The following is a 21,187-nucleotide window of genomic DNA, read 5'->3' as shown; positions in this document are numbered from 1 at the left end:
AGGCGTCTTTTTTCCAAGCTGAACAAGTCCAACTTTTCTAGCCTTTCATTGTAAGGGACACCTCCCATCCCGTTTAATAATCTAGTCGCCCGCCTTTGAAAACTCTCCAGTTCTCTTATATCCTTTTTACATTGTGGAGCCCAAAACTGAATTCCATATTCTAGATGTGGCCTTACAAGGGATTTATACAGGGGTAATATTACATTTGAATCACAGGTTTTTATCTCTCTTTTTATACCCTAAAATCCAATCTTTTGCAGCTGCGGCTTGACATTGAGTGCTGCTGGTTAGCTTATTTGTTACCAGAATACACAGGTGCTTCACTTGTTATGTTATCCCAAGTTTTATTCCATTTAATGTATATGCATTAACACTATTATTGCGGCCTAGGTGCATTAGTTTACATTTATCAACATTAAATTTTGTCTGCAATGTTTTTGCCCATGCTGCCAGCTTATCTAGGTCTTTCTGTAATATTTTATAGTCAAGTTCAATTTAAGTATCCTACAAAGATTTGTATCGTCAGCAAAAACTCAAACCTTGCTATCAATCCCATCCACAAGGTCATTAATAAAGACATTAAAAAGAATTGGGCCTAACACCGATCCTTGTGGTACCCCGCTGCTGACTTTAGCCCATTTTGAATAAGTTCCATTTATAACGACTCTTAATTTTCTGTCCCTTAACCAATTCTTTACCCACTTGCATATATGGTCCCACAGTCCCTGTGTCTGTAGCTTCAGAACAAGACTGTTGTGTGGAACAGTATCAAATCTTTTTGCAAAATCAAAAAACATCACATCAGCCGCATTACGAACAGCCAGATTTGCACTTACCTCCTCATAGAAACAGAGCATGTTACTTAGGCACAACCTGTTTTTCATGAATCCATGCTGGTTATCATTTATTAGACTCTTCTCCGCTATATACTTTTGTAGTTCATCTCTTAGAATACCCTCAGATATTTTACATATCACAGATGTCAAACTTATTGGACGGTATTTACTCGGTTCCACCTTCTTACCCTTCTGAAATATTGGTACAACATCAGCCGTCCTCCAATCCTGCGGACACTGATCCTGTTACAAGGGAGTCTAAGAAGATGAGATACAATGGTCTGTCCAATACGGAGCTTAAAGAGGCTCTGTCACCAGATTTTGCAACCCCTATCTGCTATTGCAGCAGATAGGCGCTGCAATGTAGATTACAGTAACGTTTTTATTTTTAAAAAACGAGCATTTTTGGCCAAGTTATGACCATTTTTGTAGTTATGCAAATGAGGCTTGCAAAAGTCCAAGTGGGTGTGTTTAAAAGTAAAAGTCCAAGTGGGCGTGTATTAGGTGCGTACATCGGGGCGTTTTTAATACTTTTACTAGCTGGGCGCTCTGATGAGAAGTATCATCCACTTCTCTTCAGAACGCCCAGCTTCTGGCAGTGCAGACACAGCCGTGTTCTCGAGAGATCACGCTGTGACGTCACTCACAGGTCCTGCATCGTGTCAGACGAGCGAGGACACCGGCACCAGAGGCTTCAGTTGATTCTGCAGCAGCATCGGCGTTAGCAGGTAAGTCGATGTAGCTACTTACCTGCAAACGCTGATGCTGCTGCAGAATCAACTGTAGCCTCTGGTGCCGATGTGTCCTCGCTCGTCTGACACGATGCAGGACCTGTGAGTGACGACACAGCGTGATCTCTCGAGAACACAGCTGTGTCTGCACTGCCAGAAGCTGGGCGTTCTGAAGAGAAGTGGATGATACTTCTCATCAGAGCGCCCAGCTAGTAAAAGTATTAAAAACGCCCCGATGTACGCACATAATACACGCCCACTTGGACTTTTACTTTTAAACACACCCACTTGGACTTTTGCAAGCCTCATTTGCATAACTACAAAAATGGTCATAACTTGGCCAAAAATGCTCGTTTTTTAAAAATAAAAACTTTACTGTAATCTACATTGCAGCGCCTATCTGCTGCAATAGCAGATAGGGGTTGCAAAATCGGGTGACAGAGCCTCTTTAATTCCCTTAATTCCCATGGATGAATGCCGTCTGGGCCAGGGTATTTATCAGTATTTAGTTTGCTTAGTCACAGCTGTACTTCCTCCAGTGTTAAGCAGGTAATTTTTTGTGGGGAACCTTCATTACCGTCCCCCTGAATATCTTGCACTGGTTGATTAATCACCCAGGAAAAGTACATGTTTAATATCTCAGCCCTCAATTTGTCCTCTACAATTCTATTCCCGTGGTCATTTTTAGGAGGCACAATATTATCCGATTTTTTTCTGTTGGGCATTAATACATTTATAAAAAAAATTTGGGATTAATTTTAATGTCGTATTTACTATGTAAATGTTTGGCAGATGACCATGAGAACCATTCAATTACTGGCTGTCATTTTGAATGTTAGAAAATATAAGTAGACATAGAATTGGTTGATATAGAAAATGCCACTGCTAGCTCTACACTAGTTTCTATACATGACTATCTTATCTCTCTCTGTGTGTATGAAGCCTTATATATTAATTAATGGCATAGCAGTTATAGACCACTATTTTCCTATATGGTGCCTTAGTGGAAAGCACTGTTGTGAATCCAACCAAGGACAACATCTGCATGGCGTTTGGTGGGGTTTCTATCCATATTCCCGTTTCCACCCATGCTCCAAAAAGATACAGATAGGTTAATTGGCTGAGATAGGGAAATTAAGTTGTGATGCCCATTAAGGATAGGCATAATGTGAATGGTAAACCATCTCTTTACAGCGCTGTAGAATGTGTTGGTGCTATATAAGCAACAGGAAATAAAATAATAAAATACTCACTTTATCACAGGCGGATAATGATATAATTATATATTCATACAACACAGGACAGCAAACCTCTGTACATGATGTGAATAATAGAAAATACCTGACCTATGAATGCAAAACGTTATATGGTCAAGATTATAAATATATCTATCTATCTATCTATATAAATATCTATATATATCTTTACATGTCTCTCTCTCTCTCTCTCTATATATATATATATATATATATATATATATATACACACACACAGAAGTATAATATATCATTACATCTCTGATATCTTTTATATCATGTGCGTCTACTGACATTACTGTGTTGACATAAAACATTTTATTGCTGGAGCTGATATTTTGGCATTTTACATATACACATACTGTGTATACATATTCTCATGTTATATCTATTTACATTTTACATCACATGTTTTATCTAATATGTGACGTATCTGTCTATGTCAACAGGCTTACAATTCCTGCAACAAAAACCATCAAAATGAGTGGCGATAAGAAATCTCGACATGTCATCTACAAGAAAACCTCCCGTGACAAAACGGTTAGTGTTTTTTGCTTGTTAACACATCCAATGTCTTGTTTTGTCCCATATGTCTTTAAACCGTACCTAACTTTCCAGGTAACTTTTCAGAATAAGTTGTCATATGTGTGTACAGGGGTAGTAACACTAGTTCTGGCCATTATTTGACTTGTATTCTGCATTCATTAGCAGGTCTCTTCTCTGCAGGTTTTGTCTTTAATTCTCAGTTTTCTCTGAATTAGTGGTGGAGCCTAACTGCTATCATGTCTTCTATACACTGCACACATAGAAAAGAGAACATCCTGCGCAGCTGCAGCAGCATAAAGAAGATTATACAGCAGTAATGAGCAGTGTAGCTGAGAATCCAGCACTGTAGTGAGAAATAACACCAGCAGCCTGTGTCTCCTCTCCCTCTGATCCTGCTTCCTCCTCCTGCTCCCCATAGACTTCTATGGGCAGGATCTGTGTCTTTTTTATCCCTGCTCCCTCCTGCTTCCCTCCCCTCTGAATAGACTTAGATGCTGCCCATATGTTTCTCTCTCTCCTCCTGCTCTTCCCTCCCCTCTTCATAGACTTCTTTGGGCAGTATGTCTGTGTCTCTCTCTCCTTGTTCCCTATTCCTGTACCCACTCCCTTCTTCATGGTCGTCTATGGGCAGCATCTGTGTCTCTCTTGCTGCTCCCTCCTCCTCCCATTTCCCTCTCCATGGACTTTTATGGGCAAGCTATGGAAAGCCCCTCCCCCATTTCCTGTAGTCCGTCTCCTCTGCTATGTATCTAGAGATGGATTTTGCTTGACAACAGGGGGTGAACAGCAGATTACAGAAAGGGAGACTATGCATGGATAAAATGCCAAAATGTTAACAGTAAGTAAATAACAAAGTTGATATATAGAAGGTATTCTATTAGTTTGGCATAAGTTGTTTGAAAAGTTGGCATCCATTTAACGTATATCTCAAACACAATTTAAATTTGTTAAGAAATTATGCACTCTAACAAAGGGAAATATTCTGATAATAGAAGTATGCGCTATATGGACAAAAGTATGTGGACACCTGGCCATTGCCTGAAGTCCCATTCCAAAATCATGGGTTTTATTAAAGAGTTGAACTCCCTTTTGCGGCTATAACCGCCTACACTCTTTTGGGTAGTTTTTTCACAAGATTTTAGAGTGTGTATGTGGAAATTTGTGCCCATTCAGCCAAAAGAGCATTTGTGAGGTCAGGCACTGATGTTGGACGAGAAGGTCTGGCTCGCAATTGACATTTTAATTTATCCGAAATGTACCACTCAAGTTCCTCCAAACCAAACTCCTCAAACCATGTCTTTATGGACCTCGCTTAAAATGTGTTTGTATAATGTAGCATTAACATTACCCTTTGCTGGAAATAAGGGACCTAACTGCCTTGGTCTTGTGTGCAGCTTTTCGACCATAAAAACCTATTTTAAGCTCCTACTGCACAGTTCTTGTGCTAAAGTCACTTCCAGTGGTAGTTTGGAACTTTGTAGTGATGCCACAGAGGATAAGCCTTTTTTATGCGCTTGGCAGCCCCGCTCTGTGAGTTTGTATGGTCTACTTCTTCATGGCTGAGCTGTTGTTAGATTCTAGTCTCCTAGACACTGCCCGTAGGCTATATTCACACGCTTAACAAAAAACGGCTGTAAATACGGATCTGTTTTCAAGGGAAAACAGTCTCTGATTTTCAGCCGTTTTTAAGCGTTTTTTGTGGCGTATTATATGGCCGTTTTTTGATCTGTTTTTCTATTGAGTCATTAAAAACTGGGTCCAAAAATGGCTCAAAAAGTGACATGCACTTCTTTTTACGAGGCGTTTTTTTTTTACGTGCCCGTTTTTAAAAACTGCCGTGTAAAACTGTGGGAACGGAACGCCATTTTTCACATTGAAATCAATGGGCAGATGTTTGGAGGCGTTCAGCCCCTATATTTTCAGCTATTTTTTGGGGCGTTTACAGACGAAAATAAGCCGTATGAACATACCCTTACATGTAATTTCACAAACTGACTTGTGGCAATGGTGGCATCCTATGACAGAGCCACGTTGAAAGTTACTGAGCTTTTCAGTGTGAACCTTAATACCAGCAATGTTTGACTATTGAGATTGTGCAACTGTGTGCTTGACTTTATGCACCTGTTTGCAATGGTTGTGGCTGAAACACCTGAACTAACTTATTAGGACACGGGTCAACATACATTTAACCATACAGTGTATTTGGAAATGTCTGAAAATTCAGTTCACAAACGTACAATTTACTGGTCTTATTTTCTTCCCCAGGTGAGTGTATATCTTGGTAAGAGAGATTACATTGATCATGTGGAATCTGTGGATCCAGTAGGTAAGTTTCAAAATAGATGTTAATGAATAGCAGAGCATTGGATACATTTTACTATATACCACATAGCATAGACTTATAGCATTGAATGTAGACCGGAAACATGGTAAGTTTAATAACAGTACCATGTCTTTACTAATGTGGATGATTTCTTCTATTCTTTCCTCAGATGGAGTCGTTTTGGTTGATCCTGACCTCCTAAAAGGCAAGAAAGGTGAGTGGTGACTAAGTGGAAATTCACTTACTTGCCTCTTTATGGTCAGGTCATTGCTCAATATAACTAAGGCACTAGGAGGTCAATGTAGAAAAAAAAGGGGTACCCAGGTTAGAGAGGGGTCAGACTATATTGGTGGGGGGAGAAACAGAATGTGGGGAGAGGACTAGACAACAAGATAAGGAGATCCTTTCGTTACAAAACATCAGTGTAAATAAAAAGGCCCGATTAATGTCAAATCACATTTCTGATAATAAAAGTGAAAAACTGACAGGCAAGTTAAAGTGTATGTTCACAAATGCCAGAAGTCTAGCAAGCAAAATGGGGGAGCTGGAGGCCTTGATACTGGAAGAAAATATAGATATAGTTGGTGTTGCTGAAACATGGCTGGACTCTTCACATGACTGGGCTGTAAATCTACAGGGTTTTACACTTTTTCGGAAAGACAGGACAAATAGGAAAGGCGGTGGTGTATGTCTGTATGTGAGAAGTGATATGTAGGCGATTGTGAAAGAGACAATAGTGGGTGAATACTGTGAGGAGGTTGAAACCTTGTGGGTGGAACTAGAAAGGGAGGTAAACACTGAAAAAATTACTTTTGGTGTAATCTATAGACCCCCCAATATAACTGAGGAGATGGATGTTCAGCTATATAAACAGATGGAGCGGGCTGCACAGGCGGGTACTGTAGTGATAATGGGAGATTTTAATTTCCGGGATATTAATTGGTGTCATGGTTCAGCTTCAACTGCAAAGGGGAGACATTTCCTCAACCTGTTGCAGGAAAATTTTATGGGCCAGTTTGTGGAAGACCCGACTAGAGGTGAAGCTCTGTTGGATCTGGTCATTTCTAATAATGCAGATCTTGTTGGGAATGTCAATGTTCGTGAAAACCTCGGTAACAGTGATCACAATATAGTTACATTTTACCTATACTGTAAAAAACAAACGCAGGCTGGGAGGGCAAAAACATTTAATTTTAAGAAAGCCAATTTCCCCAGGATGAGGGCTGCAATTCAGGATATGGACTGGGAAGAACTAATGTCAAATAATGGAACAAATGATAAATGGGAGATTTTCAAATCTACTTTGAGTTATTATAGTGCAAAATTTATTCCTATAGGTAACAAGTATAAACGACTCAAATTAAACCCCACATGGCTTACACCTTCTGTGAAAGGGGCAATACATGACAAAAAAAGGGCATTTAAAAAATACAAATCTGAGGGTACAGCTGTAGCCTTTGTAAAATATAAAGAGCTTAATAAAATCTGTAAAAATGTAATAAAATTAGCAAAAATACAAAATGAAAGGCAGGTGGCCAAGGATAGTAAAACAAATCCCAAAAAATTCTTCAAGCATATAAATGCTAAAAAGCCAAGGTCTGAACATGTAGGAACCCTAGATAATGGTAATGGGGAGTTGATCACAGGGGATCAAGAGAAGGCAGAGTTACTAAATGGGTTCTTTAGCTCTGTATATACAACAGAAGAAAGAGCAGCTGATGCAGCCGCTGCCAGTGCTGTTAATATATCAGTTGATATACTGAATTGGATGAATGTAGAGATGGTCCAAGCTAAATTAAATAAAATAAATGTGCACAAGGCCCCGGGACCAGATGGGTTATACCCTAGAATTCTTAAAGAGCTTAGTTCAGTTATTTCTGTCCCCCTTTTCATAATATTCAGAGAATCTCTAGTGACTGATATAGTGCCAAGGGACTGGCGCAGGGCAAATGTGGTGCCTATTTTCAAAAAGGGCTCTAGGTCTTCCCCGGGTAATTATAGACCAGTAAGCTTAACATCCATCGTGGGGAAGATGTTTGAGGGGCTATTGAGGGACTATATACAGGATTATGTGACAATAAATAGCATTATAAGTGACAGCCAGCACGGTTTTACTAAGGACAGAAGTTGTCAAACTAACCTAATCTGTTTTTATGAAGAGGTGAGCAGAAGTCTAGACAGAGGGGCCGCTGTGGATTTAGTGTTTTTGGACTTTGCAAAGGAATTTGACACTGTCCCCCATAGACGCCTAATGGGTAAATTAAGGACTATAGGTTTAGAAAATATAGTTTGTAATTGGATTGAGAATTGGCTCAAGGACCGTATCCAGAGGGTTGTGGTCAATGATTCCTTCTCTGAATGGTCCCCAGTTATAAGTGGTGTACCCCAGGGTTCAGTGCTGGGACCACTATTATTCAACTTATTTATTAATGATATAGAGGATGGGATTAATAGCACTATTTCTATTTTTGCAGATGACACCAAGCTATGCAATATAGTTCAGACTATGGAAGATGTTCATGAATTGCAGGCAGATTTAAACAAACTAAGTGTTTGGGCGTCCACTTGGCAGATGAAGTTTAATGTAGATAAATGTAAAGTTATGCATCTGGGTACCAACAACCTGCATGCATCATATGTCCTAGGGGGAGCTACACCGGCGGATTCACTTGTTGAGAAGGATCTGGGTGTACTTGTAAATCATAAACTCAATAACAGCATGCAGTGTCAATCAGCTGCTTCAAAGGCCAGCAGGATATTGTCGTGTATTAAAAGAGGCATGGACTCGCGGGACAGGGATGTAATATTACCACTTTACAAAGCATTAGTGAGGCCTCATCTAGAATATGCAGTTCAGTTCTGGGCTCCAGTTCATAGAAAGGATGCCCTGGAGTTGGAAAAAATACAAAGAAGAGCAACGAAGCTAATTAGGGGCATGGAGAATTTAAGTTATGTGGAAAGATTGAAAGAATTAAACCTATTTAGCCTTGAAAAAAGACGACTAAGGGGGGACATGATTAACTTATATAAATATATTAATGGCACATACAAAAAATATGGTGAAATCCTGTTCCTTGTAAAACCCCCTCAAAAAACAAGGGGGCACTCCCTCCGTCTGGAGAAAAAAAGGTTCAAGCTTCAGGGGCGACAAGCCTTCTTTACAGTGAGAACTGTGAATCTATGGAATAGCCTACCGCAGGAGCTGGTCACAGCAGGGACAGTAGATGGCTTTAAAAAAGGGTTAGATAATTTCCTAGAACAAAAAAATATTAGCTCCTATGTGTAGAAATTTTTCCTTCCCTTTTCCCTTCCCTTGGTTGAACTTGATGGACATGTGTCTTTTTTCAGCCGTATTAACTATGTAACTATGTAACTATGTAACTATGTAACTATTCAGATGAGCATCAGGAAAAAACAATTAATTTTCCATTCTAAATCTATTTCAACCATTTTCCTTGTCTTCTGGCAGTGCTTCCTGCTTTCTTTTCAGTGTCTACTAGCAACCCATCCGTAGAAAATAGACCCCACTTGGATGGTATCTGTGTGCTGTCCAATTTCTTAAAGGACCCATTGGCTATGGGCAAGTCTAGCGTGAGACCAAAGTAGTGCATGCTGACTTTTTCTGAACGGACCAATGAACATGTAAATTGGCCCATTGACTTTACTGTGTCAGTGTTCAATCCGTGTTCTGTCCGTTCTACACTAGGACAGCACCACAGACATAAATAACAGTCATAAGAAGAGACCCAAAAGAAGGCCTCAGTCCTAAGGATGGCCTGATTAGAAAAAATATCTTTCATTTTAAATTTTTGTCTAAAATGTTCACAATTTATCTATCACGACGATTACAAAATGGGACACAGGGACACCAGAAGGGGCACCATGTTTAGCAAAAACCTCCTGCCCCTTTATTCTAGTAGAGCTAGGATCTCACAATTTGGACCTCTATGATATAAACTTGACATGTTTTTTGAAATCTCAGAAAATTATTGAAGATTTTTATAATACTGGTGTTCCAAATGACAGTTTTAATAACCAATTCGCTGAAGTAAGATGCAAAACAAGTATTAGGAGGTGAACATCTCTTAATAAATGTGTCACGTGTTTTTGCTGGCTGTGCGTCATATCAAAATACATTCTCAGCCTACCCCTTCTCTTCTCTAACCTTGTCCCCTCCGGCTCCCTCTTAATGCCGTGGCACCTATGCAGCACGGATGATGTTAAGTAGTGACGCTGCCTGGCGCCACTACCATGAATGAGCCGCGGCAGGAAGAGGGATCCTGAGGGGACCAAGTTGGGGAAAGAGAAGCGGTGAGGTGAGGTGAGAATAAATATTTATTTTTTATGTCTGCATTCGGAGGTGGGTTGTGAGATCTGGGGGGGGGGGGGCAGGGGGTTGGCAAGGTAGAGGCATGGGGCTCTACCTCGCTACGCCCCACAAACTGAAATCTTCGCCAGCTAGGAGCTGGCGTAGATTTCTCCTGTAATGTACACCAGTTGTCTGGCTAAAAGTATCATAAATTTGATTTCATAATATATTTTACAGAACACCAAATCCTCTGCTTCCCTTCACACACCCAAAGATTGAAATATAAAAGTGACTGCCTTAAGCCACCACTGAGGGAAGCTCGCTACATATGCAGTTATACAGCTTCCATTGAACAGAATCTTAGTTTATTTTTTCACTCTGACTGTGTGGTGACTTCTCCCAGCTGGTTGGGGGGCACTATTTGGCCAGGCTGCTGATGTCAGTACCTCCTTTACTGCTCTGATGGCGACCCTGCTGGAACATTATGCTAACACATCTACAGTGTTTATTATGTACAGGAGTTCTCTATCCCATGTACTGTACACTTCTGGTTATCTGTTCCACAGTGTATGTCACACTGACTTGTGCATTCCGCTATGGTCAAGAGGATATTGATGTGATCGGCCTCACCTTTCGCAAAGATTTATATTTTGCACGGACCCAGGTTTATCCTCCTGTGGAAGATGTGAAATGTCTCACCAAAGTCCAAGAAAGGCTGATGAAAAAGTTGGGAAACAATGCCTACCCCTTCTTGATGGCGGTAATAACCTATTACTTGTTCTGCTCAATGGTGTTCTGTACCATGAATATCTCTCCAGTAGAGATACATAAAAGTATATTTTTACCCATTTAGAGCGTATATTTAAGAAATACCATTAGTGGATTTGATTCTTTCCTAATCCATTATGTTCTCGCTTATAGTTTCCTGATTACTTGCCATGCTCAGTCTGTCTTCAACCAGCTCCATCGGAAATGGGAAAAGTGAGTAAATTCATTTGGAATTCACAAATGTAACATTACAGAATTGAGAATTCTGGTTACAGAACAATCTAGAACAAAATAAATGCACAAGACGACCATGTGATCTATAGCGACTACCCTCATCATGCCACCATGTTTACCTTTAGGGCACATTCAGACATGGTGGAATTGCGGTTGACAGTCCGCAGTGGAAATCTGCAGCAGCCGTTTTTTACATTGTTTTCTATACCTATTTAGGTAACTTAGTTCAGACATTGCGGAAATAACAGTGCGGAATTTTAACTCTGCAGCATGGACATTCTCTTCCGGAGAAGCAGAGGCTGAAATCTGCGGCAAGTCTGCTGTGATATCTGCAACATCTGAATTACCTGCCAAATATGCAAATATTGCTGCAGATTCGTTGCGTAATTGACACGAATTTGCAGTGGAAAAAATTTGCCATGTCTGAACATGCCCTTAATGTGCTCAAACTTCTAAGAATTAGGATGTAAACTGTAAAGAAATACACTGATCACAATTTTTCAAGGACATGGTAAGATATTGTGAAATGTGTTTGTCCATAACCTGCTTATGTGGATTGACAACCCCGTGATGAATGACAGGACTACCGAGTTCACTCATCTTTTATATAGACCCACCCTGTAGATAGAGCCCCCCGCCCCCTACGGTAGTTTCTCCACTGCGTAGGAGAGAGGGTGCCCCATAGCAAAGATCAAAATGGAACAAAAGGCCCGGGTGTTTGTTTCTCCACCACGCAGTTTTCTATGACCCTTGGGACAATTCTCCCTCCCCTTTGTTTACTAACAATGCAGGTCCTCTAGAGAGAGCCTTGTACAGGGTCTCACCATCCAATAGCGAAGGGGATTGGACCATTCAGGGCTGGCACCACTTCTCTCCAAAGGCCCCATATGAGCCACATGGTCTCTCTATGGTATGCTTACCCTTGGTTCACAGGGAAGGTACCAAAATGAAATGTTTTATAGAAATACTAATTGGGATAATTCAGGGCGCCGCTGCAGAACTACATCACAACATTTGACAGGTTTCTCAAGCCCCACTTGATCAGATATGGTACATTTGACTAAAAAAGATTTTAATAGGTGACAATAATTGTGATCAAGTTCTGCAGCAGCAATCAGGAACATCCTCCTCGTTCTTCTGTGTACTTCGTAGATGGGCAAATCCAATAAAAACTGCCCCTCCATCAAGTAACTTGGATGTAAACCAAACTGATCTATTTCACAGGATTTATGAAATCTTGATATTTTCGATTTATTTCCTTGAATTTTAAGGCTTGTGGTGTGGATTTTGAGATTAAAGCGTTCTCTGCGAGCAATTTAGAAGAAAGGATTCACAAGAAGTAAGTTGCTGTTTTAAAATGTCTTCATTTTTCTATTGTAACTAAAAATTATGGCTTCTCAACATTTCCTTTAAAATCAAACACATTACCAACTGTAGACGGCAATAACTGTACTAAAGAGGAATTGAAAACTGGGTGGATTCACTACTAGTCTCTTCAAAGGGTATATGTACTTTTGCATATATGTTTTGTTTTTGCTCCAGTGCATCTAAAATAAAAAATAAAGCAACTTTACAAATGGTTTTGATCACCGTTTTGTATCTAATCCTGCAGTCTAATGTTACTCTCTCCTATCTGTCCCCTTTTATTGCTGAGTTAGGGCGTGTTCACATCAGCGTCACGCTTCATTTCAATGGTAATGCTTCCGTTGCAAATGGTTTCCGTTTTGTAAGGTTTCCGTTTGCCTTTCCGTTCATGCTTTCCTCCAACTAAAAGATCTAGCAGAACCCATGAACGGAAGGGTGACGCTGATGTGAACAGGCCCTTACAGACAGTAGAAAAGGGGACAGATGGAAAGTAGCAGGACTGTAAAATCAGACTACACACAGGGTTTTGTTTATAGCCTGTAACCATGTAGATACATAGGTCTACATGGGAGCTGTATATACAAAGCGGTAGGCTATTTCTAACAAAGACAAGTACACATAAACTTTAAGGTTTTTTTTTGCTTTTATTATATTCATCTGAATTTATTGATAAAACCATAATTTTCTTTTATGCAGAAACTTTGTGCGTTTGTTGATCCGCAAAATCCAATACGCTCCTGACCAACCAGGACCCAAGCCCCGGGCAGAAACTTCCTGGCAGTTCTTTATGTCAGACAAACCCCTGCATCTGACAGCCTCCCTGGCCAAAGAGGTAAAATAGAACATAGACTTTATCACACTAAGGCCCCATGAACACAAACTTATTTTTGCAGCCGCAATTTACCCGCAAATCCACGGGTGAATTGCGGCCCCATTCATTTCAATGGGCCCATGCACAAGACTGTGGTTTCCACGGTCCGTGTATGGCCCAGGAGCCTGGACCGCAAAAAGAACGGACATGTCTTAATACGGCCGTGTTTTGTGGTCCAGGCTCATATAAAATAATGCACTCAGCCATGTGCACGGGTCGCAATTTGCGAGCGGCGAGCGGGTGACACTCCGCGGCCTTCCGACTTGAAAAACACGGCCGTGCACATGGCTACGGTCGTGTGCATGAGGCCTAACAATTGCAGATATGGTAACTGTGTCTTCTTATATGTTGTCATTGTTTGTTGTGTCTGGTTTAGCATGGTAAAGGCCCTAGTCCTATATATAAATGCCTTGATTAAGGCAGAGTGGCATGTTGGCCCCATCCCCTGACACTCAGCACACGGGTATATGCTCGCCAGCCCACACCCCTAGAAACGCCCCTGTCCATGGTGTTTAATGAGCAGCTGATTTCAATGTTACTTTATACATTTTGTCTTATATTAAGGCAAGAATCAAAAATGATATTTTGTGTTGTAGAATACATTTTTTGACTGACTTTCAAATTGTGAAAATTGAGTGAACTTTTACAGACTCCTTTTTGGGTTTGATCACTGGCCTTTGAACTCAATAGCCCACATTTACCAAGACCGGTGTAACCTTATGCCATTCTAAGTAGTTGCAGAAAAAGGTATATGCCTCTTAATTAATTTGGTGCATTTTGAAAAATCAAATCAGCAAGTGTAGATTTGCGCCATTTCCATCTATTATATGTGGTCCACACTATGTCTTACTTTTCCTGACACTTTCCAAATTAGTTGAACGACGAGAAAAGTTGAAAATTTTTGAGCAAATTTGTCACACGTCACTGTTTGTGACTTTCTTTGCCTCATTTTACGCCAAAACCTGGGGTAAACTGTATAATAAATGTGGGCCACATATTTGTAGAATTTCACAAATGATATTGAATAGTAATAGAACGAATAATAAAGTAAAATGTTACTGTAAACCTGCACCTAGAGCAATGATTATAATCACTGTAACGATTACCTGCAGGTGTTTTATCATGGAGAACCAATTTCTGTTGCTGTTACGGTGACCAATAATTCAGAGAAAACTGTTAAAAAAATATCAACATCAGGTAAGATATAATATTGTCCAAAAATTTTTATTCCTAAAATAAGAAAATCACAGTTTATATAAGTCCTATCTGATAAATTCTGACATACATTTTTATTAACTGACCGGTGGAAAGTATGTCAGATTATAAATAATTCTAGAATATTGGACAATCATAACAAAGTATGGAAAATGTACTAGTAGGTGTAGAGAACTACCTGGAAGACAGTCCTGAATGCAATCCTAACATAAGATATGCTACAAGCAATTGTGTTTACCGAGACAATTCTCTTAGCCCATTAACAACAAGCGACGGATATATCCGTCACTCTGAACTTTTGGATTTTGCACAGTGTACCAACGAGATCAGCGGTAGGAGCGTCGCTGTTATACTCATCCAGTTTCCTGTGGCAGTTGCCAGGATCGGAGATATAACTCCAATCCCAGCAGTTTAACCCCTTAGATGTCAAGGATAATAGCAACCTCTGTCAACCCATCGGCGCCGATGGGTTACCATGGCAGCCGGGGGCCTAACAAAGGTCCCAGGTCTGCCGCTGGTATCTGCACATTAGATAGAGGCATGGCCTAATATTGCTTTAGAATACTAAGTATTCTAAAGCATTATACAAGCAATCAAAGGATCGCTGATTCAAGCCCCCTAGTGGGACAAAAAAAAATTTGTGTTTAATACAGTTTATAAAAAAATAATACAAGTTTAATTTTAATTACCCCAGCAAAAAAGTTAAATAAAAAATAATCTCTTTTTCAATCAAAATTATTATTGCTACTTATATATTTTTTAAAAATAAACTACAACTTAGGTACCGCTGCAATTGTGACGGGCAGTAGATAACTTAACCCCAAAATATACAGCTCATAAAAAAATGGCAGCACACTGCGAACACCAATGTAACCTAAATCGCTATATATAATTAAATAAGCATTACATCCTAAATCTACTTACAATGGGGAGGTTCTTAGTGCACGTTTTGGTGTTTGCCCACCTACCACGACAAGGTGTCCTCCATAGGTGGGGACCTACTCTGCACATACACCCAGAACTGGGACTAAGCCTACATATATCTGGGGATGGTAGGAACCTGCATTAAACTAATTAAAATCACCCAGGGCAGAATGAGAGGAGTGCAAGAACAAAACATCGAGGCAGTCACTAACCCCACATATATGAATCACATAAACAACACAAAAGTTTGAACAGCACATTACAACAAAATGATACAAAACGTGTATGCAGGTGCAAGTAGAACTGTGACTGCAAATACACAGCACACAAAAAAATGGCGACAGCACCCTGCGACACTAATGCCACCTAAACCACTAAATATAAATAAATATGCACTAAAGCTAAATCTACTTATAATAGGGAGGTTCTTAGTGCACATTTTGATCAAAAAGTGTTTGCCCACCTGCCACGACAAGGCGTCCTCCATAGGTGGGGACCTACTCTGCACATACACCCAGAACTAGATATTAACCCCAAAATAGATATTAAAAAAATTTGTTCATAAATTATCTGTACTCCAAAATGGTACCAATAAAAACTTGAACCCGTCCCGCAAAAAAGAAGCCGTCATATGGCTACATCGATTGAAAAATAAAAAAATTATGTCTCTCGCAATTCAGAGACACAAAAATGACTTTTTATCATAAAACGTGTTAATTGTGTAAAAGTGCTAACAGGTAAATAAAAACTAATACGGCATATTGCTAGGATATACCATAACATTATGATCGGTCCAAGGCCTCTGGGACCAAGGCCAATCCCGAGAACAAAGGGACTAAGGTTCCTTTGGCTTTTTCCCTGTAGAGCGGATGGCCAGGAGTGTGATGTTACTAGAAGTGTAACTAATTCTCATTTCTTTTCTTCATCTAGTGGAACAGGTCGCTAATGTGGTGTTGTATTCCAGTGACTATTACACCAAAACTGTGGCATTGGATGAGTCTGGGTAAGTAAAGCGATTATAATATAAGGATATTAATTACGTAGATTATTAGAATAGCATGGACAGTTCACCAAGATAGCTGCTGGATTCTGATTGTTAACATTGCCCTAGTATTTTAGGCTATAATAAGATGCACTGTATAGGATCATGTGTGTTACTGCAGTTATCAAGCATTGTGTACAGTTAAACCATAGATTATCTACATCACTTTATGGATATACCCAAACTATAATAACAAAAAAAATAAAAAATGTTTTTGTTCATCAAGGGGCCACCGGACCATGTCCCTAAGGCGTGCGCCAACCAATTTGTATTTATATGTCTTTTGAGCTAGTGCTGCTGATATCCATTCAAATATAATGAGAAACATTTTCTTTTGCCAGGGATAAGGTTCCATCCAAGGCCACTTATAGTCACACCTTCACTCTGCTGCCTCTCCTGGCATATAACCGAGAAAAACGGGAAATCGCTCTAGATGGAAAACTGAAGCACGAGGACACTAATCTGGCATCCAGCACTCTGTAAGTTAAACTGAATTGTGTACATGGGAAATTATTTTCTTTTCTTTTCAAAAGCATTTCCCTTAAAGGTTTAAAAGTAACTCCTGGTCAATAAAATTCACTGTATTTCAAAAATCTTTTTCTTCTCCACAAATCACCTGCCGAATCTCATTAAATTATGAAATGCATAGATGATGATGTCACTGTTATTATTAACAAACGTTAATAACTGACGTCTGTGGTTGATTTACAGCAGAGCAGGCGTAGTCTCGCGAGATTACGCTGTAAACTGTCATTTAAATCGAGACTACGCCTGCTGTTCTGTAAATCAACCACAGACGTCAGAGAAGTAATCAATATATGCACTCCAAAACGCATTAGTACTGTGGGCTAGGTCTAAATCAAAGACCGACCTCCCATGTATAATCAGATAGGCAACTCTATTTAGATATATCGAAAACACAGAAAGAACAGAGCTTGTAGCCACAAAATTATATTTAAACATACAAAATTTTATTAATTACATATACACAAATACATTTATGTAAAAAAATATATGTATAAAATACAGTATATTAAAAAGGACGAGACTCTAGAAAAAAGTTTCAAGGAGCAGATATCGGTGATATCAATATGCAAATTGGGTTGGCTATATTGTCACAAAAACAGAATCTCTCAAATGTAATAAGGAAGTCCCTCATATATAAAGCGTGGTCAAATTTACAAAAATCCAGTATAAAGAGACATGCTTTGTGGAGATCTAGATACTAAGTGTAACATCTAAATCAGGTATCTACCTAATATGGTTACTGGGAGAGAAAAATGCATTGGACAAGGCTTACCCATGTAAAATAGCAGTAGTAGTCCGATATGTGCTCCAGCACAAAAGCCCTAACGCGCGTTTCGCTATCGTATTGCTTCCTGAGGAAGCAATACGATAGCGAAACGCGCGTTGGGGCTTTTGTGCTGGAACACATATCGGACTACTACTGCTATTTTACACGCTTTATATATGAGGGACTTCCTTATTACATTTGAGAGATTCTGTTTTTGTGACAATATAGCCAACCCAATTTGCATATTGATATCACCGATATCTGCTCCTTGAAACTTTTTTCTAGAGTCTCGTCCTTTTTAATATACTGTATTTTATACATATATTTTTTACATAAATGTATTTGTGTATATGTAATTAATAAACTTTTGTATGTTTAAATATAATTTTGTGGCTACAAGCTCTGTTCTTTCTGTGTTTTCGAGACGTCAGAGAAGTGTCAGGATTCTGAATACAATCCCGTCCTGGCTGGAGGTAATGTCTATTCATTGTCAGGACACTTGAGTAACTGCACATAGTGAACAACGCAGGTTTACTATGTGCAGCATAAATGAATGGAGAGAAGTGTATGACGCTGATTGGTCACTGATTGGTCAGCGTCATACACTTCGCCCCATAACGCCCACTTGGTCAAAAAGTAAAACACGCCCAGTTGTCAATTAAGAAAGTCATTAGCATAAAGCTAAAATAGGTCATAACTCCGTCAAAAATGATAGTTTTTCTAAATAAAAAACACTGTTGTTATCTACATTACAGCGCCGATCAGATTATGTAGGAGATAGGGCACTTATAATCTGGTGACAGAGCCTATTTAAGTAAAAATCTGTGTATTCTAAGCAAGAGAACGAGACTTTAGTCACTATTATTACTCCACAAAGTTTGTGTTTTTAAAAAAATAAAATAAAATATTCTAAATTTTCTGTCCTTCATTCATCTGCCTTAACACTCTAGTATTGTACAAAAATATATATTTTCTGTCTAAAAACAGATAACTAACCTATCATGTATGCTTTCTACAGCCTGAAGGAAGGTATTGATCGCACTGTCATGGGAATCCTGGTGGATTACAAGATTAAGGTGACTCTCACCGTCTCTGGGTAAGTCTTTGATGTTAGGTCATAACATTTTCTTTGCAAATAAAAACACATTGGGCGAGATTTATCAAAACTGAGATTGGTTGCTATGGGCGACAAGGTCAATTTTAATGTAAAGGGTGAAGAATCTGCAGCATGTGCACATACCCTAAGATTGTTTCTATAGAGTAAGTTATGAAAGTGTGTTTTGCACTTGTGATTTAAAAAGAGGGATATGTTTTCCAGGGATAGTAGCGTGCAGACTATTCCCTTGTCTTTTATGTATTGATTCAATAAATTAAAATGTTCTTTTCTTCTATATTTTTTATTGGCAGATTATTGGGAGATATGACTTCAAGGTACTTTATTTGTTTTTATTTTGTAGTGCTAGCACAAATTAAGCTGGGGGCCCACGGCGTTACCCACGGATCGTTCGAAAATTGGCGATTTCTGCAACGCAACTGCAGCTCTGTGTCATTCACTTAAATGAGGCTGAGCTGGAATACACAGACAAAGCACATGGACGAGTGATGCCGTGTCTAGAATATTCTGGAGGGACCACTTCTTTTGATCGATGGGGGACCTCACTGATTGAACAATAATGGAATATCCTTAGGATTAAGGCCAGCCTTAGGAATGTGCGACCTGTGCGCATCACTGTCCCACTGTAAAGGGGCGCTGCCATGTCAGCACAGCTGATCAGCACTCGGCAAGCAGATGTTTAGGGAGAACGATGACCAAGCATGGGGGTCAAACTCTCACAGCCTGTTCTTCGCTGCTGCTTCTGAGTCCTCTGCATCTGCGTCTAGTAAGATGATAGGACTTCTCTAGTAAAGGGGCCCTCCAGACACTTCCCATGTGCTCAGGGGATACCTCTGCACACTTTATTTTTTTTCCATCCTTGTAAGATGTCTGTACCGTGTCTCAAACTCAGATATTCTCCATGGGAGGCAGAAACTCTAGCAGTGGCCACAGGCTGCACTGCTACCAATGAGAGAATTTTCCCTGTCTAAATGGTATTATTCTTCACAGGGAGAATGCAGTGGTATATACAGATATATAGATATAAACCAGAACATCATAGGGAGCAAAAAATAATAAAAAGTCCCCTAGTAGGACCAAAAAAAAAAAAAGAAAAATATAATATACACATTTTTTTATCATACACTTTATTAAATAAACATCAGAAAGTCGTATACAACAGACATATTTGGTATTCCTGTAACCTTAATAATCCCTACAATATAGTTATCGCATGATTTATGGTGGCAGGTATATGACGTAAAAATAAATGGTGGAATTTATTTTTTTCTGCATTTCCCCCATTATAAAAGTTAATATAGATTAAACAAATTATGATTATCGCAAAATGTTACCTACATCGATGTAAAAAAGGAAAAAGTTATGGCTGTTAGAATGTGGGAAGGTAAAAACAAAAAATCTCTTCCGGCCATCTGAACAAATACAACACCCAAAATTTCGACAGTAAATTACAAACTCTGTTAAATACCGCCTCCCGACACCGTACATTTATAGGGTTAATATAGCATGGCTGTGATCTTTCCAAGTGTCATAAAACACAAGTTGACCAAGTTACCTAGGTTGTCTATGTTTTAGTACAAGGTACATTTCTCAGCCTATCTCCTTTTTTTCCCTGCAGTGAAGTCTCTACGGAACTTCCTTTCATTCTTATGCATCCTACGCCAGACGGTGGAGGTATGTGATGACTAAAAATCCTTGCTGGGCGCCTAAAATCTTTGCTTAAAGTGTGAGAAAGAGAAATGAGAGATTCTTTTTATGTTTTATTAGTTTTACCTTAGGTTCCATGCATTTTTTTTTAAATAGCCATTTATAAGTCTTGTTGGACTCATGTACTGCCATATTGGCCAATCATTTGTCATTAAACACGTTTTTTTATTCCCTTTATTTGCTCTGGCGTATGGCAGCTAAAGAAAGGTAAGAAACACAAATATGTTTATAGCATTTAAAGCTAGTTCTCTCTACAGACAAACAAGTCGCTTCTAATTCCCTTTTTTTGGTATGATAAGTAATTTTAGCTATATCCCCCTATCTGCTCCCGCAGAGGAGATCAGCAGGACGGAAGTAAAGGACTGCAGTAATTCATGTCTACTCCTACTCTGCCCCATATTGAAATAAACCGAGTGCGCAGCCTGCAAGTGAATAAAACTAATAACAATCAGTCTTGAATTGTAAAAAAATAAAATGCAATTTACACACTGATATGCAGGTTATAAGAGCTATTCAAGTGGATTATTGGATGTACAATTCAATGCTTAGGAATAGAAGACTTTAAGGGACAGAATTGGAATTTTAACTAACGACACATCAATAATTTTTCCATCGGTTTCAATCAGTTCAGTCTGAAAACTTTTTTACATTC

The 21,187-nt window shown here is 39.3% G+C and overlaps 1 protein-coding gene across 1 annotated transcript in view; it reads left to right on the top strand.

The window, feature by feature from the left end:
- Positions 1 to 21,187, top strand: part of SAG (S-antigen visual arrestin) — a 29,312-nt gene that overhangs the window by 4,949 nt on the left and 3,176 nt on the right. Inside the window, exons 2-15 of the mRNA XM_075863955.1 lie at positions 3,273 to 3,363; positions 5,635 to 5,695; positions 5,862 to 5,906; positions 10,568 to 10,761; positions 10,923 to 10,982; positions 12,275 to 12,342; positions 13,065 to 13,200; positions 14,352 to 14,436; positions 16,309 to 16,381; positions 16,762 to 16,899; positions 18,733 to 18,810; positions 19,122 to 19,145; positions 20,447 to 20,502; positions 20,733 to 20,742. Coding sequence (XP_075720070.1) covers positions 3,304 to 3,363; positions 5,635 to 5,695; positions 5,862 to 5,906; positions 10,568 to 10,761; positions 10,923 to 10,982; positions 12,275 to 12,342; positions 13,065 to 13,200; positions 14,352 to 14,436; positions 16,309 to 16,381; positions 16,762 to 16,899; positions 18,733 to 18,810; positions 19,122 to 19,145; positions 20,447 to 20,502; positions 20,733 to 20,742 — 1,088 coding nt within the window. The 5' untranslated portion in view covers positions 3,273 to 3,303. The remainder of the gene's footprint in view (positions 1 to 3,272; positions 3,364 to 5,634; positions 5,696 to 5,861; positions 5,907 to 10,567; positions 10,762 to 10,922; positions 10,983 to 12,274; positions 12,343 to 13,064; positions 13,201 to 14,351; positions 14,437 to 16,308; positions 16,382 to 16,761; positions 16,900 to 18,732; positions 18,811 to 19,121; positions 19,146 to 20,446; positions 20,503 to 20,732; positions 20,743 to 21,187) is intronic.

Source organism: Rhinoderma darwinii, chromosome 4, assembly GCF_050947455.1.
Source record: "Rhinoderma darwinii isolate aRhiDar2 chromosome 4, aRhiDar2.hap1, whole genome shotgun sequence".
Lineage (NCBI taxonomy): Eukaryota > Metazoa > Chordata > Amphibia > Anura > Rhinodermatidae > Rhinoderma > Rhinoderma darwinii.
This window is presented reverse-complemented; position numbering and strand designations above follow the sequence as displayed.